Genomic DNA, 26,433 nt, shown 5'->3' with positions numbered 1-26,433 from the left:
TTAGCAAATGTTGATTTATTAAAATGTATTACATCTGAATACTAAAGAAACTTAACAAGAAAAAATCTAATTGTACAGAAACTGAAAAAAGAAATTAAAACAGCTATTTTAATAACTGCATTTTGAAATATAAACAGTCCACAATTATAACATTAGGGAAAAAAAAACCTTTATCAAATTGCGTAGAGTTTGACTTCTTAAAACATTAAGTTCTATCATATTTTTTTATTGGAATTTAAATCCACTAATGATGGAATATTATCTTACCTGATCAAAAAACATCATATACATGTATATATATATATACTTTCTAAATCCTGAAGATAGTAAATCTTATCAGAAACCTGAACTTCATACATCCTGTCTAAAACCTTAACATCATACATACATGGGTGAAACTGATTTGAATCAAATCTCAATCTCATCTTCGAATGACTTTTTCATAATTGCAATATGAAATAAGTGAATTATACATAACAATATTTTGACAAGTCGCATCCCTCTTGGCACAATACAATACTGATGAACCTTAATCCCTTCAGAGTATTAAAAAAAGCCATTTAATGACTAGAACTTCACAATTGTCATAAAACTGTCTGTTGAGCACTATCACAGCACTTTCTTCACATCACAGTCAGCTCTCACTGGTTCTTCCGGTACCAGATTGCACTAGTTTTAAATCTTCATCTGTCCAACCATTTGAGAAAAATCTTAAAAAGATATATAGTAAATAGAAGGTTCAGAGAAACTTTTAACAGCTTCAATCATAGTTTAATCTAAAAGGTTTGTATCATTTTCCCAAAACTGGCCAATCAAAAAAAGTCTTTAAAAATGCTGAAATACCAGATCTATTTTTAAGTGTCAACTAGCTAGGTGCTCTTGTATTTGCTTTTTTGCCAAAACCATGCCATGATCAATTCAAAATAAAACCAGTGCTGTAAACCAACTTATTTTCGCGGATTCTTTATTTCGCATTTATCCTTTTCTACTCCACTTCGTTCCGTTCACGCAGATCTAATTTCGCGATTTTCTAATTTACTTGATGCAGTTGAATAAAGAAAGATTCAAGTTATACATATTCAGGACAATTTAAATTTGCGTTATTCATTTACTCGCAAAAGTCCCAAAAATAAATCACTTGCGCGAACTAGTTGGTTTACAGTACTTGCTGCTTTACTGCCAGGTACAAAAATGTATGTGACAATTAAGAGTTAGAACAAACAAATCAGTTCCAAGTCTGAATAATGTTTACAAACAATTAAATGACATGACTTCTTGCAGAATGTTACCTTCAATATCAGCTAGTATATTTCAAAATTGCATGGCTTAGCAATGGTTGACCTAGTACAAGTAAACAAGAATAAACATGTCATGCTAAGCATAACCCAATTCAATAATTCAAAGTTTTGGAAATTTGAAGGAGTCTGAGTGATCCTAACACATTATAACTCACAATGAAGAACTACTTAAATCACTCATTTGGGTCCCCCGAAATGTAAACATCAAAAGAAGAAAACTAAGTCATATATATTGAAAGCAGTACATTGACCTATAATTGTCAACTTTTTATTCACTGTGATTTGGATGGAGAGTTGTCTCATTGGCACTCATACCACATCTTCTTATTTATATACTGTACATGTGGATTAAATTATTTTCGTGGGTATCAATTTTTGTAGATAGAGACGAATATTTAATTTCGTGGTTTTACCAATCTGTGCATACAAAGCCTATTAAAAAATTGTGATTTTTCGTGGTTTACTTGTATCCACAAAAATAGGTACCCAACGAATAAAAATGAATCTACAGTATGTATAAGTAATTAATATAAAGTACAAAGTAAACAGTAGAAATAGAATCTGTTATACCTCCAGCACCAGGTGGTGCATATCCTCTTCCCATTGGTAATTTTTTGCCTTTCTGCAGATTACCCAGAATTCCCTGAAACTGTCCCATCATTCCTCCTGCAAGAATAAACATTTCTTAATACAAAACACAAAGTTCAACAATTATCAGAAGTTGAAAAAAAATTTACATTCAATGCTCAAAATTGACATAGTTGCATCAAAATAAGGCAAAGAAGTGGTCATTATCATACTGATATAATGTCATCAAGAAAAAAGTGGCTCACAATATTTGCGGGTACTTTCTAATACTAATTATTACAAAAATAAACCTTCATTTTATTTCAAAGTAGAAATTTAACAACACTGGTCCCTACCATGATAACCAAAAGGGAATTTTCAAAATGAAAAGGGCGCATATTTTTTACAAACTGCAGTGAAGTGTTACGACACTATGTCAAGACTTGAATATTTTGGAATAAATAAGAATTATGAACAGAAATACAGTCAAATATAGTCTAGAAAAGAAGAAAGGGTGCATACTTTCACCAATTTTCATGGATATTACTATCAGGTGAAATTGTATTTCAACCTTCTAAACTTATAATTTTTCATCTAAAAAACTTTCTAACTTAGTTTTTTCATCACAAAAAAACTTTCTTAACTTAGTTTTTTCATCACCTGTTTAATTTAAAGTGTGTATAACTTACCCCTGGCATTTGATTGGCTCCTCTGCTGCTGATTGACAGATGTTGGGAATGTTGGGACACTCCCATTATATTGCATGGACTGTACCATTCTATCCTGGAGTTGAGACAGGTTACCAGATTGTCCATTTGACTGCTGTAAGCCTCTGGATATGTCAGCCATTGTCTATAAAACAATAATTAAGAATTGGAACTAATATTTTAATCTTGTTTTGTTTTGTACATCAAACTTCTAATTTGGTATTACAATAAGGAAGATCATATCATTGGGAACATGTGTACTATTAAAGTTTCAAGATGATTTGACTTCAACTTCATCAACCATCTTGACCAATAACTCTAACCTGAAGTGGGATGAACAAGCAGACACACAGACACAAAAAGCTGCATGCATTGTGGTGCTAAGCATACCCCCACTTTCAATGTTTCTGACAGATTCTTAATTGACACTGTGTAACAAGATATCACTAACAATTTGCTGATCAAATATGAAATTATTTTTTACAGTATTTACTAAGAAAATCAAATGTATTTACAATCTCTAAATTACATTAGATCTGGTCTGAATAACCTTCTGACATCTAGCAACAATCAGTTTTTAATTGTGACGTTTAAACTTTTTTAATTGTGATGTCACATTGACACTCATATCTCATCTTCTTGTATCTATAATCTGAGATATGAAAATAATTCTGTTTAAGAAGTATTGCAGCATATTATTTGCTTTACTGAATTTAAATAACATACTATTTTCTGTGGTTCTTTGACATCATTTTGCCACGAAGCTGGTGGTGGCGGTGCAAATGTTGGCTCTGGAGCCATGGCACGTCCTGCAAACTTCTGATCTGTAAGCAAATGGCAAATTATAAATAAATTTGATAGCTCAACTCACCAGTGTCTCAATTTGAAATTTTGGGAAATGACATGATGAAATGAAAATTGGATGGACAATCAAACAGCCTACAACATGGGTATAAAAATCTAATAGGAAAAAGAAGATAACTGGCCCATTGACTTTTTATCTTGAGTATCAATAAAGGGGGCTCATTCCAGCGACAAGTCGATGTATACCTTCATAAAGAAAAAGACACCCTCTCATGTTCTAATCATGCTCTAAGTATTTGTTTCACCGTTCATCTAAAATAATCTTTCATAGCTTAATAAGAATTAACAAAATAGTCTCAGGGAACAATTGAATATTAGGACATCATGAGAAAAGATGGACATGGCTAACATGTAATGTGAAATTTCAACAAGATAGTTTACAGACATAGTTCAAATATTTCAAGTGTTATAACTTAGTCAACCAATAATTATTTTTGTACAAACCTGGATTAACAATTTGAGCTACAGGTGCACCACGTCCAATACCTGCGATTGGATTGCCTCGACCAATGCCAGACAGACCAGGTGGTGCCATAGTTGACTGACTACCACCAAGAGAAGGAAAACTGCTTTGGTCTATAATATTTGGGGTATTCTGGGGTCGTACAGGAACACCAGACCATGGTGCTAAGGATGCTAAGCCTCTTCCTGCTCCTCCTGGTACCCCACCCATTCCTGAATAGGCTGCAAAAATAATTCATACCCTGATTAAAACATTGATTTAACCCTTTCAACGCTATACACGGCATACGCCGCGATGACATACGCCGTCCGCCACTGCTATTCGCGGCATATGCCGCGATGACAACAGATTTTTCATAAGGACTCTTAAACCATTCGGTTTTCATTCGGGTCCTCTCTAATTTTTCCTTGTATGAATAGAGAATATGCAAGGTCTCATTTGCGCTTGAAATCCCGGCAATTTTTATTGTAAAATCATGCAGTAGAAGGAAAATTGAAGGAAAATAAAAACAAATATTTTGACAAATCGGAAACGAAGCTGTAAATATGGAAATATTTCAGCATTTCTATGGAGAAACTGATGACGAGGATTAGTTAAAAGGTTTCTTGTTATCTCAATGTGTTTATTACATTCAATTCGTGTGGGAAATATGATTTGATCGATCATTACGAGACGTAGAAAAAGGGGGGGAAACGGAGGTTGACTGAAAATTTTGAGGACGGAGCCACTGATTTGTGTCATGATTACATAATACGTTGTGTATGGTGCAATACGCTACGGAATCGAGCAATTGGTGTCTTCTTTATTATATGGCAGATAAAAAAACAAAATAGATGAAGACGAAAAGTAGTTTTTATTCAAAATTCAACACAAATGTAACACATTACACCTTTTACCTGTTAATTACCTGAAAATGCAGGTAACCTGATAAAAATTTTACTGAAATAACTGCCTAACATTACAGTTCATACTCTCCTGAGCATTTTTCATGCAATAACTTTTTCTGTATCTCTTATTATAAAAAAGATACAGCAGTCTGAAAAGGAATATACTGTTCTAATGAATGAACACAAAAAAAATGCAGCAGCAGCAGCCATTTTTCTATTTTTTTGTGTAGCGTTGAAAGGGTTAAACCACATTATTAAAACCTTTATTAATACGCAACTTATAAATCATTTTTGTACTAAACATATTAAGTTAAGGCTTAAATTAAAATATTGTTTGTTTGCAGTTTACCGACCGACCCTTGAAAATCCTCCCGACTGTGAAAATTTTATTGCTTTAAATTTGAAGAAATTTTTTTTAATACTTCTATTGAAGCGATCAGGAACTTTGGGTCCTTTCCGGAAATGATTTAAAGTCTGGGTCAATTACGCATTTCAAGTTCGGTTTTTCTTAGCTTCCCGTCAAGCGTTCATGTGACCATTTAATGATAAAGCACATGGAAATTGTTTACAGGTATCCATGAAGTCACGGAGGAGTACTTTACGCTGTCGTCTCGTGTCAATTTTAAGACAAATAACAAACAAAAAAGTTTATTAGTAAACTGTTTATATAGATTCAGGCACATGTAATGATGTGTGATGAAATCATTGACGATGATGCAGCGGATATTCATAACTGACACGATAACCATTCTGTCTCAAACAAATCGGTACAGAATCTGTGGAGCCTGACTTTATGGAACCAATTTCAGTGGTTAAATAATTCGACATCAGCTTGAAGTATGGCATATTTTTTACAAATCGTTGTGAAGACGACAAAGATGAAACCACTCCTCCGTGACTTAAATCTTCATGGATATCTGTAAACACGCCTGTACGGAGGAAGGGCTCATTTGAAATGTTAATGGATATAGATCATGCCAAATCAATAAGAAGCAACCCTAACTACACAAAGATGTAGAGAAAATGAATGGTTAGCTTGAAAAATAAATATACTCTCTATATTAAATCTATCTTCGATTGCAATGAGTATGCTCCTTTAGGATAAGGGGGGCTGCCCCACTCATTGCAATTATTCTCTTTCTTACAATATTAAATATACCCAAACTGTGTGGCTTGTGTGAATTCAATTAAAACATGTCCTTAGGAGCTATGCTGCCAAATTTTTTTATGCATTAAAAACATTTCAGTACAGACCATTTACTTTTAATGGGGTGCTATGGATTTCACCCCAAACTTTAGATTTCTTTGGTTTTCATTAAAGCCTGGCAAAAACATAACCTTATCACATATAATTAAATATTGATAGAAATATGAAAACAGTCGAATGTCTTAATACTTTTTAGCTCACCTGGCCTGAAGGGCCAAGTGAGCTTTTCTCACCACTTGGCGTCCGTCGTCGTCGTTAACAATTTACATTTTGAACTTCTTCTAGAGAACCACTGAATGGAATGAAACCAAACATGGCATGAATGTTCCTTATGAGGTGCTAACCAAGTGTTGTTACTTTGTTGCCGATCCATCATCCAAGATGGCCACCAGCCTGGGACTTAGTTTAACATAGGACCCTATGGGAAATGCATACAAATGACTTCTTTTAGAGAACCACTGAATGGAATAAAACCAAACATAGCATGAATGTTCCTTATGGGGTGCTGACCAAGTGTTGTTACTTTGTAACTGATCCATCATCCAAGATGGCCGCCAGCGGGGGACTTAGTTTAACATAGGACCCTATGGGAAATGCATACAAATGACTTCTTCTAGAGAACCACTAAATGGAATGAAACCAAACATGGCATGAATGTTCCTTATGGAGTGCTGACCAAGTGTTGTTACTTTGTAGCCGATCCATTATCCAAGATGGCCGCCAGAGGGGGACTTAGTTTAACATAGGACCCTATGGGAAATGCATACAAATGACTTCTTTTAGAGAACCACTGAATGGAATGAAACCAAACATAGCATGAATGTTCCTTATGAGGAGCTGACCAAGTGTTGTTACTTTGTTGCTGATCCATCATCCAAGATGGCTGCCAGCCGGGGACTTAGTTTAACATAGGACCCTATGGGAAATGCATACAAATGACTTCTTTTAGAGAACCACTGAATGGAATAAAACCAAACATAGCATGAATGTTCCTTATAGGGTGCTGAACAAGTGTTGTTACTTTGTAGCCGATCCATCATCCAAGATGGCCGCCAGCGTGGGACTTAGTTTAACATAGGACCCTATGGGAAATGCATACAAATGACTTCTTTTAGAGAACCACTGAATGGAATGAAATCAAACATGGCATGAATGTTCCTAATGTGGTGCTGACCAAGTGTTGTTACTTTGTAGCCGATCCATTATCCAAGATGGCTGCCAGAGGGGGACTTAGTTTAACATAGGACCCTATGGGAAATGCATACAAATGACTTCTTCTAGAGAACCACTGAATGGAATAAAACCAAACATTGCATGAATGTTCCTTATGAGTGCTGACCAAGTGTTGTTACTTTGTAGCCGATCCATCATCCAAGATGGCCGCCAGCAGGGGACTTAGTTTAACATAGGACCCTATGGGAAATGCATACAAATGACTTCTTTTAGAGAACCACTGAATGGAATAAAACCAAACATGGCATGAATGTTCCTTATGAGGTGCTGACTAAGTGTTGTTACTTTGTAGCCGATCCGTCATCCAAGATGGCCGCCAGTGGGGGACTTTTGAATGAAATTAAACATGTTCCTTTCCTTATAAATGAGGTTGTGTTGTCACTTTTAGCCAAATTTTATATTTTTTTATATGATTTCAAAAACCCAAGTAGAATCAGGTGAGCGATACAGGCTCTTGAGAGCCTCTAGTTTTTCAAGTTGCCTTTTTTTCAATTGGGGAAGATTCAATGGTTATTTTTTTTTATTAAAAATACACTCTTTAATACATTGTCTTATAAATCTTTAATATCTACATTTTTCTGATGAAAATACTGTACTCATGAAAACATTCTAGTCAAGAAGCATACATGTCTGAATATATTTCTTTAAAACAGTTGAGTTCTAGTCATAATGACATTCCTTGTTTATAAGTGTTCCAGTATTTAATAATTATACCATATTTTTTATGTCATAAATTGGATAATGACACTATGTTAAAGTTTCAGTTTTGGTTAAAAAGTTTTTTATCTGAAAATGCCTGTTCATTTGATGTTGGTTTTCAGCATGTCCAGTGTTTGTTGTTTTAAAATGTTTTTTTTTTCTTCACAAGAAACTTGGTTTAGTGTAACTGCTTGTTTAAACTATTTTGGCTGATAAAATAAAATATTTTTCCTACCTACCGACCCTTCAGTCTGAAGGTACAGTCGGAAAACTGCAAACAAACATATTTTTAAGGTTGGCCTAATCATACTTTCAGGTGGTTTTTTTTATACTGGATATTTTAAAAGTTCTAGATCAAATGCATGCTAATATAAAGAGCCTGTAACTCTGTGGTTGTATGTCATCTTTGCTTTATGCTTATTGTTTTGTACATAAATTTGACCCAAAAAAAAACAGGATATTTCAAATGGTATGTGCATGCTTTCAGCTAATTTTAATACGAGATACTGTAAAGATCAAAGCAAATTTAAGGAGATTGTGATTCATATAAATAAGAAAGAGAAATGAATCAAGATTACCTGGATTATGTGGTCTCCTTAATGAGGTATATTCCTCGTCGTCCTCGCCCTCATCATCGTCGTCACTGTCACCACCTCTGTTTAACGTGGGAGCATATCTATTTGTAGGAGCCTTTCAAAAAGTAAGAGTTAAGATAACACTTGAATTAATCAGCAGGTATAAAGGTAATAATAAAATCTCTGTTCCAAAATATATATAAGTATATGTAAAGAAAATGTTATCTCCTCACAAATTTTGCATTAACAAGAACATTAAAAATATTTCTTTATTTACAGTTTTTCCTGAATCAATTTGATAACCTGAGTTTTTGTATAAGTCCACAAAAATCATGTACTTGAGAGCTTGCTAATCATCATCACTGACGACTTATATATCTAGCTAGTCATGTTTTTACTTTTTCTACAACAACTGTGTTGTTTGAGAAGTCTCATTACAGCTTGTCTAATAATACCTTGACTTTATTCAGTCAATCACGACAGCTTAATCAACGATATGACTTTATATCACCCCTAACTTTTGATTTGGTTTCTTTTGCTCAGTCTTAAGTTTTTTCAAAGTTGTGCAATGTCAGTTTGTCATCTACTTGTCTACTACTGAATATCCCATTGGTTTCATCTGCCTCATCCATCTGATTATGGTTTGAAAGTTTCGGTCAATTATAGTGCAATGTACAAGTATGATAGTGTGTAAAACATTTTATGATGGTGTGTTGCACAATGTATGAGTATGATATTGTGTAAAACATTTTATGATGGTGTGTTGCACAATGTATGAGTATGATAGTGTGTAAAACATTTTATGATGGTGTGTTGCACAATGTATGAGTATGATATCGTGTAAAACATTTTATGATGGTGTGTTGCACAATGTATGAGTATGGTATTGTGAAGAACATTTTACTATGGTGTGTTGCACAATGTATGAGTATCATAGTGTGTAAAACATTTTATGATGGTGTGTTGCATAATGTATGAGTATCATAGTGTGTAAAACATTTTATGATGGTGTGTTGCACAATGTATGAGTATGATATTGTGTAAAATATTTTATGATGGTGTGTTGCACAATGTATGAGTATGATATTGTGAAGAACATTTTACTATGGTGTGTTGCTAAACTTACTGGTTGAAATGTCTGTTGCTGTTGTTGAGGTCTATTGTCATTCTGTGGTCTTCGTGATGGCATTCTGGCTTCTTGGTTCCTATCAATCTTCATGGAGGAGGGAGGTAGTACGACACAGGATACCGAACCTTCTTCACGGATCGGCAGATGTTTTGGTGTTATCTGAACACCAAACAATGGACACACACTATCAGAAATGGCATATCTAAAAACAAATTTAGAATTCATATATTTAACAAGTGAAAATCTTGAAGGTAAACATTGAAAATATATATGATTGAGACCAAATTCTTGTATGTTTATAATTGTAAGAGCTATTTTCCTAATGCATGTAGCTCAAAGGTTTGGTTGGCTTGCTGGCTTTGTTTGTATAAATGTTTGCTTAAGCATCCAATAACATTATATTAACAGTAGCCCTTACTATCTATTTATTGCAGATGTCACTCTTATTTACAATTCTTGAGCAAACATTTATACAAACAAAGCAAGCAATCCAACCAAACTTTTGAGTTACATGCATTAGGAAAGTAGCTCTAATCTTATCATATGACTTCTAGATGGACTTTTGGTGTTCTTGTGTTGCTTTAAGGGTTCAAATTTGTCTATAAAAAAAGAGGTCTAGGACCTTTTGAATGCCAAGTCAATGTCCTTTCTTAACAAAGGCATAGATCCTGTGTTAATCATCAATGCAAAGGATTGAAGGTCCAAGACTCTCGCAAAACACAGAAAAGAAATGAATGTTACAAAACTTCTTAATTTGTTAACTGTTTCTATTTATAATCCAGATATTTATTTGAGTCACAGTATTACAGACTGCATTTTTGCACCTGTCCTAAGTCAGGAATCTCTGGCCATTGTTAGTTATGTGTGTTCTTTTAAATTTTAGCTATTTTGTTTGTTTCTATGTTTAATGTGATCTCTTTTTCCATTACCACATTTTTGTTTAAAGGCCAGCTGAAACCTGCTTCTTGGTGCAGGATGCTGTGCTTGCTGTGTTTAAGACCCATTCACGCTCTTGCCTGTTTCCTTTTCTTTGGTCTTGTTGTTTACATATTGATAAAATATTTCCCTCAATGTCCAGTTGCGAATTATCATCCAAGTTTTGAATAAGGCATACTATCTTATCCTTAATAAAAGTAAAAATAATTGTTATTAAATTCACATATTTTTTTATTATTTATTTACTTACGCATATCTGTTTACAAAGCCGAGGGAGCAAAATTTACACTCTAACTCTTCGTGGAATTCACATCTGAAATCATTAGTTACTGTATTAATTCATAATTCTTCATAAAAAAAAGAATATTTCTCTTCATAGAAAAAGAATATATTAAAAATAGGTTGGCAATGAAATTTGAAAAAAAAACAATGTGTCAATAGTACACAGCTGACCCGCTCACACTTTCAATTTCTATGTTCAGTGGACCTTGAAATTGGGGTAAAAACTCAAATTTGGCCATAGGGAACGTGTGAACTAAATTTCCAGTTGATTGGACTTGACTTCAGCAATGACTACCTTGACTAAAAACTTTATCTGAAGAACAGACGGACGGACAAACGAACATTTAATGATAAACTGATTTATTGCTTGCAGGTTGCTTTCCATCCAGATCAAGTCATTTCACAAAAGAATTTTGCATAGTTTTTTTCATATAAATACCTGGTTTTTGGTTCAAAATCCCATGTGTGTGCTGTCATTAAATCAATTACTTGTGTTTCTGACACAGAATGTCCTATATGTCCAAATAAATCCTGAACTAGTCCTTCTAAATTATATACCCTCTTCAGTCTATTGGCATATCCTAAACAAGCTTTGTCATGGACCCAGTTTAATGAATATTCTAGCTCTTCAACATCTGATCCCTATAATATAAGATAATAGTTTCCATCTCAATTCTTGCAGTATTCTATAAATGCTTTTACAATTTTATCACAATAGACAAAATCCATATTTGGGTATGCATACACTTTTAAGTACATAAAAGATAAACAACAAGTGAAACTGCGAGCTACTGCTCAGTGATGATACCCCCGCCGCAAGTGGATCATATTAATAGTGTAAAAATATGCAAGTGTTCGATAAACAGGAAGTTGTCAAAAGATGAATCTGAAAACGCATCACACGGTATAGTTGACTTATATAAATCCTGAAACAAATTTCAGAAATCCTTGTATTGTAGTTCCTGAGAAAAATGTGACGAAAATTTTCAACTTGGCTATCTTGTGTAAAATCATACAAGTGTTCGGTAAACAGGAAGTTGTCAAGTGATCAATCTGAAAACGCATCACACGGTATAGCTGACTTAGATAAACCCTGAAACAAAATTTCAGAAATCCTTGTATTGTAGTTCCTGAGAAAAATGCGACGAAAAATATTCATGGGACGGACGGACTGACGGACGGACTGACGGACGGACGGAAGGACAGACAGAGGTAAAACAGTATACCCCCCCCCTTTTTTAAAGCGGGGGTATAATAAACAAATCATACTGTGAGCAATAGCTCCCCAATTATACCTCCTTATTAGTATGCAGTAATCTGCATCTTGTTGAGAGAGTGATGTGAAAATGCGTGATACCATAAACCTAGACACCAACTTTCAAGATTTTTATTAAAATTGTTCCCTAATGTGATCTAAATAATTAGTCATGTTTTTCTTTCACATGTGTATTTTCTAACACTTGAATTTTTTGTAATTTAATCAAATGTTAAAAGTAAAACATAATTTTACTTGACCAACTTAATAATTTGTATTTTATTAGGTCTAAATTCATATTTAACAATAGGCTATCCTTACCATACAGTAAAATGGAGGGTACTCTGGTTTTTCACCATTTGGATTTACAAAGTTTTCCAACTGAATCCAAAGTCCACGATAATTGGCATCAGATTTTTCAAATCTCTCAATAGGAATTTGATGGGTATCCTCACCTAAAATGAATTAAATGTATAATCAATTGAAGAAAGTTTCTATTTGTCTAACGTTTTCTGTTAACTGCATAATTACTGTAATTTTGACACTAACATCAAAATATGTACATGTAGTTATTTGTGGGCTTGTGGCACATGTTCTACATGTTCTAAAGTTATCCCTCATTTGGCATGAATCCATCAGCGATTTTCACCCAATCCTTTTGAACTTCTAAATTGACAATATCAAACACTCTTGTGTATAATAAATGGTCCTCTCTTTTCTTTTTTACAGAAAAAGATATTTGACCATAAAAAAAAAAATTTCAACTGCCTTATTTTCATTGCCGAGTAAAGGTTAACTTGACCTATAATGGTTTACTTTTATAAATTGTGACTTTGATGGAGAGTTGTCTCAATGGCACTCATACCACATCTCCCTACATCTATATTAATTCTGTTAATTCAGAAATTATTGCAAGGTTTTTTATAGAAATAATGCTACTTGGTGAATATCGCTATATTTAGAACTCACAATCTGACATTTGTATGATTTCCTGAAATTGCAATAATTAATCTTAAAAAAACATAAAAATAAATGGAAGTAATACTTTCTGAACTTTCAGAATATAAAAAGGTAAACATAGACTTACTTTTACTTTTGCACTCATATCTGTACCCAGTTGGAATTCTTCCTGGAATTGTACAAAATTATTGTTATTTGTTTTTTCCGTTTTCCTCTATCTTTTCAAAGAGCTAAATAGCTGAATAGTGTTGATTGTAAATTAAAATCATTTCTTAGAAATAAAGAGCAAACACATAAAAAGATATTGCAGCAGTTTTATAAATGCACAAAAAGTGAAATGCATTAGCTGATTGTTCAAAAATTTTAGTCAGTACTTTGGTTGATTTCCTAAACCAAATACAGTATACAGATGCAGTGTTCTCCCCAGGCCGTTTTAGCGTCGCGGTACCGTGACGCTATATTTTCTTCCCGTGACGCTATTATAATATCCGTGACGCTATAATTATTTTCAGGATGTTATTTTTCTCGTTTCTGTAACTATGGCAAAGCCATGTCCTAAATTGTGAACTTTCATCTAATTACCGCTTATGATCATAAAAAAATATATCACCGTTAATTGTAATCCCTTCAAGTCGGACAATAGAGGCAATTTTAAGTTATTACATAGGTGTTAATTGCCCTTTGGGTGATAACTGGTTGGATACTAATACCCCAAGCTGTCACTTGTGACATGATTAATACCACGTGGTATGCAATCGCAAATTTCGACAAGGAGAAACTGTAGTCAGAAAATCATAAAATAAATCAAAATATATGTTTGCAAAATGAAAGTTCAAAGAAACAAACATTTTTTCTCTTTTTAAAAGAGATTGAGTCTTATCTTTTTATGACTTACTCAAAATATTAGTATTACTTTCTTTCTCTTCCTATTACTAGTTGTAAATCGAGAGTGAAAATTTTGATTTTGAACTTGTAAGTTTTGTACTTTCTTCAGAAAGTGATCATAATTGGCTTAAGTTTATGTTTTTATCCATTTAATGCATTAAAAACGCCATATTCATTCCCAATCTCTTGTCAAACGTTTTATTTTCGTATTTTTCATTGCTTTCGGCGGCCATTTAATATTTTAGTGTAAACTACTGATCGGAATCGGACCAGATATGACAAAAATCCGCATTTTAAGATAACTACATATCCACAAATGGCACAGTAGACAGAAAACAACACCTAAAGAGAAAACTAAGCATTAACAGACTATTAATTAGATAACTTTGTTAAAAATATATATCATTTTGATAAAAGAAAACAACTGGGACCATGAACCAATATATTTGATAGACATGATAGAGAAAGTTTTTTAATTTAAATTTTATTGCTATATGATACTTTCTTTTTTCTTTTTCCTTTTTTTTTATTATAAAAACCAGTGTTTTTTCCTACACATTTAGTGCAATTGTATCTATACACATATATTTTTATTTGGCCCAAGAGGAAAAAAAAAATTTCTGGAACTATAAATGAATATAGAAAACATAAACTGAAAATACTGTTATCATGGTTTTAGTTTAATTGTATTCTCAGTTATGAATTCAACAATATAGATACAAAGAATAGGGTGGAATAGAATATTTTATTCACTAAACAAGAGGCTGTCACAACGACAGCAAACCGGATTTAATTACATTTATTTGTGTCCTGGCAATATCACAAGAACCATTACTGATGAATGGTGAAAGTGAAAATCATCAATATTAAATTTGACCTCCATTTTGTCATCAGTATCAACATTTTGAAATAACAATATTTGAAAAGCTTAGATTGAATGGTTCATGAGTAAATGCAACAACGTGAATGGAAACGCCATTTTACGATCTTTCAAGAACCATAACTCCTGAACAGTAAAAGTCAAAATCGTCATTATGGAACTTGACCTCTATTTTGTCATCAGTAACAACATATTAAAATTTCAAAAGCTTTGGTTGAATGGTTCATGAGAAAATGCACGGACACAACGGGAAACACCCTTTTTCAATCTTTCAAGAACCATAACTCCTGAACGGTAAAAGTCAAAATCGTCATTATTGAACTTGACCTCCATTTTGTCATCAGTAACAGCATATTAAAATTTCGGAAACTTTGGTAGAACAGTTCATGCATAAATGCACGGACACGACTGGAAACTCCATTTTTCAATCTTTCAAGAACCATAACTCCTGAACGGTAAAAGTCAAAATCGTCATTATTAAAGTTGACCTCCATTCTGTCATCAGTAACAACATATTAAAATTTGGGAAGCTTTGGTAGAACAGTTCATGAGTAAATGCACAGACACGACTGAAAACTCCATTTTTCAATCTTTCAAGAACCATAACTCCTGAACGGTAATAGTCAAAATCGCCATTATTGAACTTGACCTCTGTATAGTTGTCAGTAATAACATATTAAAATTTTAAAAGCTTTGGTTGAACGGTTCATGAGTTAATGCACGGACAACATTTGATTGCCGCCTTTCAAGAACCATAACTCCTGAACGGTAAAAGTCAAAATCGCCATTATTGAACTTGACCTTCGTATAGTTGTCAGTAATAACATATTAAAATTTTAAAAGCTTTGGTTGAACGGTTCATGAGTAAATGCACGGACAACATTTGATTGCCGCCCGCCCGCCCGCCCGGCCACCCGACCGCCCGCCGTACATCCCCAAATCAATAACCGACATTTTTGTCACAAAAATCCGGTTAAAAAGGGCCTATAGCATACAAACAATATAATACATTTTGTAATAAACAATAACGTATATAACATAAAGGAAATAGAGCATTAGCACGACGCGACAAATTACATTGAAAAAAATACAATTTATTTTTTACGCCAAATGTGATGCTATCAAAAATTTCTGGGGAGAACACTGCAGATGGTTGATTTTCAGATAGTTAAATTTCAGAGTCTTAGTATGATATTCTTGTTAAAAATTTGAATTTCAGACCCAATTATGATATATAATGTTAAAAGTCTGTAATATCATCATCATCATAATAATACATCATGCATCTTGAAAATGAGGTCAAGGTCAGGCAACCCCCGACATAACTTAAATAGTTATCTGGCTCAATGAATCTGTGGAGTGTTTCGGCTATCCCTGATTTAATGCTTTATTCAATTGTACCATCTCACAAGGGCGGTAATCCCCTGACAGACATCATCATATCAAATATAAAAAAAAAAAAATCCTGTCGCAATAAATCTATGTGGCATCTTGTTATCTGTGATTTATGTTATATCCAATAGCACAAATCTCAAAGGGGAGATAATCTCCATCATTTAATATTTACCTGGCTCAATGAATCTATGCAGTGTCTTAGTTATCCCAGATTTTATGCTATATTCTATAGCACAAATCTCAAAGGGGAGATAATCTCCATCATTTAATATTTACCTGGCTCAATGAATCTATGCAGTGTCTTTGTTATCCCAGATTTTATGCTATATTCTATAGCACCAATCTCACAGGGGAGATAATCTCCATCATCTGTCTTGCACAATGTCTGTATGTTCAGTAGATAAAACTTTTCATTTGCCAATACTGTTAAAAAAACAATTGTGTTTACAGTGGAATTCTTATTATTCTGCATTATATCTTCAAATATTTGTTTAACAATTGTGTAAATACTCAGACCTAATTTACTTGTTTGCATAGAATGTGGATCGCAATAAAAAAATATTTTAGTCATTGTGCTTTTATACACTCATCTTAATAAATATAAAAGCTATTGTGTATGCTAGGACCGTTTTACATTGGCAAAAATATGTTATAAACTGTAGAAAACTAAAGTTTTATAAAGCGAAATGAGTCTAAGAAGAGATAAATACTCACATTTTCCTGTTGGCCATTGTGATTTTACAGAATTTCTTTCTTTAGTTCTTTTCTTTTGTAAATCTGCGTATTCATCTCTTCTCTCCTACAATTGTTTTTAATATACAGTATATTAATCAAGTCAAAAGTTGAAACAGTATCCTGACTGTGGATAGAGAGTTTATCTGTCACTTGCAAAGATCATTTTTGACGACTGCTCCTTTCTATTACATAATTTTTTATATCATTAACTTTTAAAAGTATTCTGTAATATTAATCTTTCTGCCAGGACAAATGGGAATATTTTAAAGAGCTTTTTTTCATGTTTGTATTTGTCTTCTATAACTCACAGATAACAATGTCTTAGTATTATCCTTCTACTATTACTTACAGATAACAATGTCCTTGTATTATACTTCTATTACTTACAGATAACAATGTCCTTGTATTATACTTCTACTATTACTTACAGATAACAATGTTCTTGTATTATACTTCTACTATTACTTATAGATAACAATGTTCTTGTATTATACTTCTACTATTACTTACAGATAACAATGTCCTAGGATTATACTTCTACTATTACTTACAGATAACAATGTTCTTGTATTATACTTCTACTATTACTTATAGATAACAATGTTCTTGTATTATACTTCTACTATTACTTACAGATAACAATGTCCTAGTATTATACTTCTACTATTACTTACAGATAACAATGTTCTTGTATTATACTTCTACTATTACTTACAGATAACAATGTCCTAGTATTATACTTCTACTATTACTTACAGATAACAATGTCCTTGTATTATACTTCTACTATTACTTACAGATAACAATGTTCTTGTATTATACTTCTACTATTACTTACAGATAACAATGTTCTTGTATTATACTTCTACTATTACTTACAGATAACAATGTTCTAGTATTATACTTCTACTATTACTTACAGATAACAATGTCCTAGTATTATACTTCTACTATTTTATACTTCTACTATTATTTACAGATAACAATGTCCTTGTATTATACTTCTACTATTACTAACAGATAACAATGTCCTAGTATTATACTTCTACTATTACTTACAGATAACAATGTCCTAGTATTATACTTCTACTATTACTTACAGATAACAATGTCCTTGTATTATACTTCTACTATTACTTACAGATAACAATGTCCTAGTATTATACTTCTACTATTACTTACAGATAACAATGTCCTAGTATTATACTTCTACTATTACTTACAGATAACAATGTCCTAGTATTATACTTCTACTATTACTTACAGATAACAATGTTCTTGTATTATACTTCTACTATTACTTACAGATAACAATGTCCTAGTATTATACTTCTACTATTACTTACAGATAACAATGTCCTAGTATTATACTTCTACTATTACTTACAGATAACAATGTCCTTGTATTATACTTCTACTATTACTTACAGATAACAATGTCCTTGTATTATACTTCTACTATTACTTACAGATAACAATGTCCTAGTATTATACTTCTACTATTACTTACAGATAACAATGTCCTAGTATTATACTTCTACTATTACTTACAGATAACAATGTCCTAGTATTATACTTCTACTATTACTTACAGATAACAATGTCCTAGTATTATACTTCTACTATTACTTACAGATAACAATGTCCTTGTATTATACTTCTACTATTACTTACAGATAACAATGTCCTAGTATTATACTTCTACTATTACTTACAGATAACAATGTCCTAGTATTATACTTCTACTATTACTTACAGATAACAATGTCCTAGTATTATACTTCTACTATTACTTACAGATAACAATGTTCTTGTATTATACTTCTACTATTACTTACAGATAACAATGTTCTAGTATTATACTTCTACTATTACTTACAGATAACAATGTCCTAGTATTATACTTCTACTATTTTATACTTCTACTATTATTTACAGATAACAATGTCCTTGTATTATACTTCTACTATTACTAACAGATAACAATGTCCTAGTATTATACTTCTGCTAATACTAACAGATAACAATGTCCTAGTATTATACTTCTACTATTACTTACAGATAACAATGTTCTTGTATTATACTTCTACTATTACTTACAGATAACAATGTCCTAGTATTATACTTCTACTATTACTTACAGATAACAATGTCCTAGTATTATACTTCTACTATTACTTACAGATAACAATGTCCTAGTATTATACTTCTACTATTACTTACAGATAACAATGTTCTTGTATTATACTTCTACTATTACTTACAGTACGCCTAAGGAGTTTGTAATCCCAAACTCCATACTCCGATATTTTTCCTGATGTAACACCAGGAAACTCCGACATCCCTCCCAAAATTCTCGGAGAAATTTGGGAGTATTTCCTCCGACTTCCGCGTAAATCCGCTACCTTTTGTTTATTGTATTAGCGACATCTCTCCCAGTCTGGTGTGACGCGGTGTGACACCAGGTAATTAATTGCCCTAATCCGTCTGATCTATGCCGGCACGCGACAGTCAAGGTATGTGAGATTTCTAATGTAATTAAACAATTGTATTTCCTGTCTATTGATTATCAGGTTATATCTGATTGCTTGAAACAAATGAAAGATTAAAATAAAAAGCAAAACATTGTTGTTAATTCTTTCAATTACACTGTACATTTTAATCAAGTTTTTAAACAACTTTATTTGATTTTGACTTCCGTTTTTTTTATCAGTTAATAAATATTTAATTTACTAAAAGAGATATAATTGTGCAACAATAAACGGAGACTAACGCTGAATAAATGAGGGCAGTTTAAAGAAAAATTACACGTCTCAAAGTTTTTTATACTACAAGTAAAAAAGAAAATATTATTCACTATCTGTTATGCTAATAATTCTCTATCTGTTATGCTAATAATTCTACGCCATTTCCATTTTACGATTACAAAATAAAAGTTTTAAAATCCAAAACGTTGTTGTTAATGCTTTCAATTGCATTAAAGTTTTATAAAAAAAATCTATACTTGATTATGACCTCGTTTTTTATTTATCGGCAATAGATATAACTTACGAAAAGAGACATACTTGCGTGAAAATAAACGGAAACTAACGCTGAAGGTATAAAATGTGAGCAGTGAGTTTAAAGAAAATTACGTGTCTTAAAACTTGTATATGCAAGTAAAAAAGAAAATACTATTCACCATTCGTTATGCTTAATAAGTCTACGGCATTTTCTCTTCACGATTAGCATTACTTTAGGATATAATACATTTCGGCTACAACAGAAATACTTCTATAGCTGCATCAACTCGTCGTTGCATAATATTCATTTACGCACAATGAATGTAAACTTTTGTGTTGTATTTAGAACAGTGATCTTTAAATATTTTTAAAACAATTAATTGCTGTGGGAAGACGACACGCATCTCAGTGATCAACAGTGCGTGGTTGAACTTGAACTTGACTTCGCTCACAATATTGAATGCTAAAAATAGTGACATCAATTTTGTCCACGAGATTTTTATTTGGCGGGAAATAGTATCATGTAACAGTAAACTCAGGTGACCTTTCTGGATAACCGTGGGAAAATTCATTGAAGGTTTAAACTTGCTTTGTAATCAGATTGACATTTGTGTGCGTTAAGATTGAGGCTCTAGAAGGTCCTTTTACAATTGATTAACCGGATTCTAAATTTTATTCCTTTTCTGAATAAACGAACATCAGCCTTTTATTTATACGTTTCTCAGTCAACAGAGGACATAAACCTGGACATCATTTATACTTCCATAGTCAACACTATACATTAATGGTAGATGAAAACAGGATGCATGTCGTTCAGTTCCTGATGGGCGTTGGTAGAGATCCTCTGTGAAAATGTGTCGATCGTAAAAATCCGATCCACATTTTTTTTTACATATTTCTTTCTTGTACGATATAATTTCATTTTAATATTCTATAGTATAAATTGTTGAAATACTTCTTTTTATATTTCGCCGAGGACTTTTAACGAGCAGTAAAATACGGATTGCGCCAATCCAATTTTATTTTAAATAATAAAAGATCAATAACAGATCATAACAGATAAAAAACACATGATTTTATTTCTTCATATAATTAAAAAATTTGTAAGGGTTCCGCGGAACCCAGTGTCTCGCCTACTTTTGCTGTTAATCACACACTCATCAAAAATAATGAAAAAAATCAATAAAATTATTCCTCTCGATACTATCTTTTGATTGTCAGAAGCTTCTGTCCAAGTTTGGTAAAAATCCAGGCTAGTTTAAGAATCTTAAAAATGTTTTAAATACTTTAACTGCAGACTGTATGTAATGTTAGCTGGAAGAAAAACTAAGTCCATTTATAAGTAAAATACGGGAAAAATGGAATTTTATTTTTACAAAATTTACATCTGGATACTATCTTCTGATCATAAACAAGCTTCTGGCCAAGTTTCTTACAATTCCAGGATAGTTTAAGAAAGTTATTAAAATTTTAAAAACTTTAACCACAGAGTCAATGTAATGTTTCCTGGCAGAAAAACTAAGTCCATTTATAAGTAAAATACGGAAAAAATGGAATTTAATTTTTTAACAAAATTTACTTCTGGATACTATCTCCTGATCATAAACAAGCTTCTGGCCAAGTTTTGTACATTTCCAGGATAGTTTAAGAAAGTTATTAAAATTTTAAAAACTTAAAAAACTAAGTCCATTTATAAGTAAAATACGGAAAAAATGGAATTTTATTTTTACAAAATTTACTTCTGGATACTATCTCCTGATCATAAACAAGCTTCTGTCAAAGTTTCGTACAATTCAAGGACAGTTTAAGAAAGTTATTAAAATTTCAAAAACTTTAACCACAGAGTGAATATTTGTGGACGCCGCCGACGACGACGACGCCGACGACGACGGAATGTAGGATCGCTATGTCTCGCTTTTTCAACTAAAGTCGAAGGCTCGACAAAAAGGTTGTGATTATTGTGTTGTGTCTGGGCGGGGAATTATCTCAGTATTTATGAATATAGGGCTGCCACATTGCATACAAAACTATTTGTCACTTTACAGTTTCTTTTTTTAAATTCAAATATTTCAAGTCGGTAATCTACCGAGGTAGTGAAACATAATATTTTACATTTCAAAATAAATTGAAAGTAACAGAGTTCACTTGTTGGTCCGATAAATTAACTCTAGGGTTTGATTTAGATTGGACAAATTACCGTAAAAACATCATTTTGTGTTAAGCCAGTTGATATTAATTATATAATATTGAACTATTAATGAACCGGATATTGCTCACTGAGTAGGTCATAAAAGGTTCTAATTGTGGTAAAATCATCTTTGTTGAAACTTTGTTGAAAAAAACAAAAATTATGACCTGATCGGACTATAATGAAAATACTAAATAAGTGTTTTATTCGTATTTTTATACGTTTTTACGTTTTATTTCATATGACAATGACATGGGCATATACATACAAGAATAATTATCTTATTTTAAATAAAAATGACACACTTTTATCTGACAATGAATGGACATTTAAATAACGTATTTTAAAGCACACAGGTGCAATCAAGATCGATTAAATGTACAAAGGTAATAAATCTGGCTAATCCGATTATGTTGTCACGCGTCATTAATTTTCAGTTCATCCGATGGGCAATAAACCAATTAACAGCCACGCTGTGTTGGGAGAGAATCTTTGGAGGAAATTGGGAGTAGAATCCGTGATTCGCGGTGTCACACCGCTACACTCGGAAATCGGTGATAAAAGTTCGCGATTACAAACTCTCTGGGTGTACTGTACAGATAACAATGTCCTAGTATTATACTTCTACTATTACTTACAGATAACAATGTCCTTGTATTATACTTCTACTATTACTTACAGATAACAATGTCCTAGTATTATACTTCTACTATTACTTACAGATAACAATGTCCTAGTATTATACTTCTACTATTACTTACAGATAACAATGTCCTTGTATTATACTTCTACTATTACTTACAGATAACAATGTCCTAGTATTATACTTCTACTATTACTTACAGATAACAATGTCCTTGTATTATACTTCTACTATTACTTACAGATAACAATGTCCTAGTATTATACTTCTACTATTACTTACAGATAACAATGTCCTTGTATTATACTTCTACTATTACTTACAGATAACAATGTCCTAGTATTATACTTCTACTATTACTTACAGATAACAATGTCCTTGTATTATACTTCTACTATTACTTACAGATAACAATGTCCTTGTATTATACTTCTACTATTACTTACAGATAACAATGTCCTTGTATTATACTTCTACTATTACTTACAGATAACAATGTTCTTGTATTATACTTCTACTATTACTTACAGATAACAATGTCCTTGTATTATACTTCTACTATTACTTACAGATAACAATGTTCTTGTATTATCCTGTCTATATTTGTCCCCTTCAGCTCCTCTCATTTTAGCCTTGTACTCTTTAGATATTTTTTCAAACCTTTCCTTCTCTTTTTCTGGTAAAATCTGAATCAAAATCAAATATTAACATGCATTTCTTATCCACAAAAACATTATCCTCACAAAATGCAGATAGTCCTAAGGTAAATGAACTTTTTACAGAGCGAATGACCATGAACAATGCACGTCATGTACAACAGACAAAATAGTAATAGAATTATAAGAAACTTTTGCATTATATCATGTACAATAACATCTGAATCTGTAAACTTAAAATGAAAGACCATTATGGTGAATAGTATGTGTATTGTTTTATTAACACAAGCTACACGCACAACATAGTGCATACAGCAGGTCTCATAAAAGGATCTGTATAAAGCATGTGTTGTTAAAAGCCAGAACAATGATTAAGGACATGCAACAGGTTTAATTAAAGAAACTGTCATCAACACCTGCTTTTCCAAATAAAATTCTACCTATATCAAATATTTGAATCTTTAATGTACTCCATATCCTATAGTTCATTTGTATTCTGTACAAGATTTGTGACCATACATCAAAACAATTGCTTTATTACACCAAATTTCCAAATTTATGGAAGATATGTTTTTAATCTTTACAATTATATTCTACACATGTATTAGTATCAAGTGACTGTGATAAAAGAATTAGGACTAATAAATTCTAAAAGCTCAACAGTGGAATATAAAGAAAGTAGCTTCATAATTAGATGCAGATTTGTCTCGATTCTGAACTGTCTACAATTCATCCTATAATGATACTGTTTGACCATGTGATTCTGAGACTTGAATTCTCCATATAACAGTGATCATGGTGATTCAAAAAAATTAATAGCTATGTTACAGTACTCAGAAGTGATTCTTGTTTAGCTTAATCAGGTTAGGAACAACCCCTCAGTGTAAATGTGTTATGACATCCCTTTTATGAGGGGTACAAATGTACATTTAAAGTGATAACAAATATTTTTTGTTAAAAACACTTCTTTGAACAAAAAGGCATATATTAATAATATTTGAAGAAACATTTCCCAAAGAACTATATATGTACATCTACCTGGTATAATAAGGTAAAAACATGTCCATGAATTTTGTAATATTTATTGACTTGTATCTTTTTTATCATTAAAAATAAGTGGACCTATCTTAAAGTTTTAGAAAAGTTGTTACGTGACAAGTATAATAGTCAGTTTCCCCTTTTTTAACCCTTTCGCCGATGAGTCCCGGTTTACCGGGATTCACGCTTCAAACAGCTGACGACGAGTCCCGTTTTACCGGGATCAGAATACATGTTTTATATTTCCCGCTCAAAACAGTGCAAACATGAGTTATCTTTCTTTGATGAATACCCGGATGAAAGTGTAAACATGGCGCTTCCATTTGTTGAAAACCGTGTCAAAATCAGAGGAAATTTACGGAATTTACGAGAATTTGAAATGAGGGAACATTTTTTTTGAAAGAATATGGAAGAATTGAAGCCAAACTAGTATACTTTTTTGACATAAAATGTCGTTTTATGTACAAAACACTTGGAATGGACATCGTTCAGTGTGAGGAATTTGTACAGCCTCATAAAATTTTTCAAAAGTTTGCCGTTTTGGGTTAAAAAATTACGATTTGGGGTTAAAGAGCAGAATTTTGAGAATTTCACCTAGATAATGCCGAAAATTTGAAAATTTGAATATTTTATGAGGGAAAAATTATCAAAACATGAATAATACTGTGAACACGGTGTTAGTAAATGAAATAAATACACAAATCACTACAAACAAGTTTTTATTGACATTTATTATGAAGATCTCCCACTTGAGCAATAGTAGCCAGGGAAGCCATCGTCTCAGAGTACATGTAGCTTGTCTGGGCAGCAATCGGTGAAAGGGTTAAACAAGTTTAAGTAAAAAAAAAAATGACATTTTCTTTTAACTCTTCTACAACAGGGCTCTACAACAGCAAAATGACCCATTGTCTAAGGGCATGAAGGGGCATAGTCCAAATAATTATGACGTCTTGAAAGGCTATTATAATTTTTTTCTTTGACATCTAACTTCGACATCATAACGCCAAACTCATATTTTCAGTTGGACTTTGAGAGGGAATTTACAGCTTTATTAAAACGTTTAGCTGATTTCTCCTCAAGATGCTTCATTTTAGGAGTATAAAATATATTTTTGAACCAAACTCAGTACATTTTGATGGACCTGAATTTCCGTTTAATGTAAAAGAAAGGTTCTGGAAATTCGGGTCTGTAAAATTTTACAGAGTTTGGTGTAAATATTATTTAATAATCTCCTAAAAAGAAATCAGATTAACGTTTTATAAAATGCAGTCGACATGTTCCCGCCTCGGATGGAATTGTTACTTATATTATTATTTCTGTAGGATTAATTGGAAATATTTTGATCAAATAAACACATTAAAGGTGAGAATCTTTATATACACAATTTTTATTAGCCTTTAATGAAAATTTGATGGCTAAATTGGGTCTCAAAGTTGAGAGCAGAATGTGCTCTCAAAGTCCAACCAAAAATGGCGGCTTCAGCATTATGATGCGAAGTAAGGCGTCAAAGAAAAAAATTATAACAGCCTTTCAAGACGTTGTAATTATTTGGACTAGAAGGGGCAGTTCCTAATTTAAACAATTAATTTTAAAAGTGTTAACAGGTTAATTTATGTTTCATATGTCTATCAGTTAATTATTGTCATGTTACGTGTGTTATTGAAAACCTAAGATAAGTTTATGCTCTGTGTATTTGTTTGAATAATTTCGACTTTAAATAAAAACTGTTTCAGCATTATTAAAGAATCTTCACCTTCCATCGTGGATGAGCAATGGGAACAATATCTGCCATTCCATGAGGGAAAACTCGGCCCTCCCGCTTTAGCTGTGGTTCAAGTTCTTTCATATAGAAATAAAAAGCATTTTTAACTTGCTTCTTCGGCATGTTGTCTCCCAAACAACGAATTTAAAGGCAAAATGTTGTGTTTTTCTCAGACTCAGTTGCTGAT

General features: G+C 32.3%; 1 protein-coding gene across 1 annotated transcript; it reads right to left on the bottom strand.

Annotated features, from left to right (window-relative positions):
• Positions 1 to 26,433, bottom strand: LOC143079068 (protein maelstrom homolog). The gene is made up of 15 exons (XM_076254224.1): positions 26,238 to 26,433; positions 23,360 to 23,476; positions 16,937 to 17,021; positions 16,499 to 16,645; positions 13,190 to 13,231; positions 12,424 to 12,557; positions 11,287 to 11,489; positions 10,816 to 10,878; positions 9,627 to 9,831; positions 8,504 to 8,615; positions 3,881 to 4,120; positions 3,299 to 3,396; positions 2,555 to 2,717; positions 1,869 to 1,964; positions 1 to 710 (listed from the first exon to the last, which is right to left on the bottom strand). The coding sequence occupies exons 1-15, from the start codon at positions 26,367 to 26,369 to the stop codon at positions 676 to 678; spliced, it is 1,872 nt and encodes a 623-aa protein (XP_076110339.1). The 5' UTR covers positions 26,370 to 26,433; the 3' UTR covers positions 1 to 675.

Source organism: Mytilus galloprovincialis, chromosome 6 (assembly GCF_965363235.1).
Source record: "Mytilus galloprovincialis chromosome 6, xbMytGall1.hap1.1, whole genome shotgun sequence".
NCBI classification, from domain to species: Eukaryota; Metazoa; Mollusca; class Bivalvia; order Mytilida; family Mytilidae; genus Mytilus; species Mytilus galloprovincialis.
The sequence above is the reverse complement of the archived record's forward strand: the minus strand, read 5'-3'. Positions and strand labels throughout refer to the sequence as shown.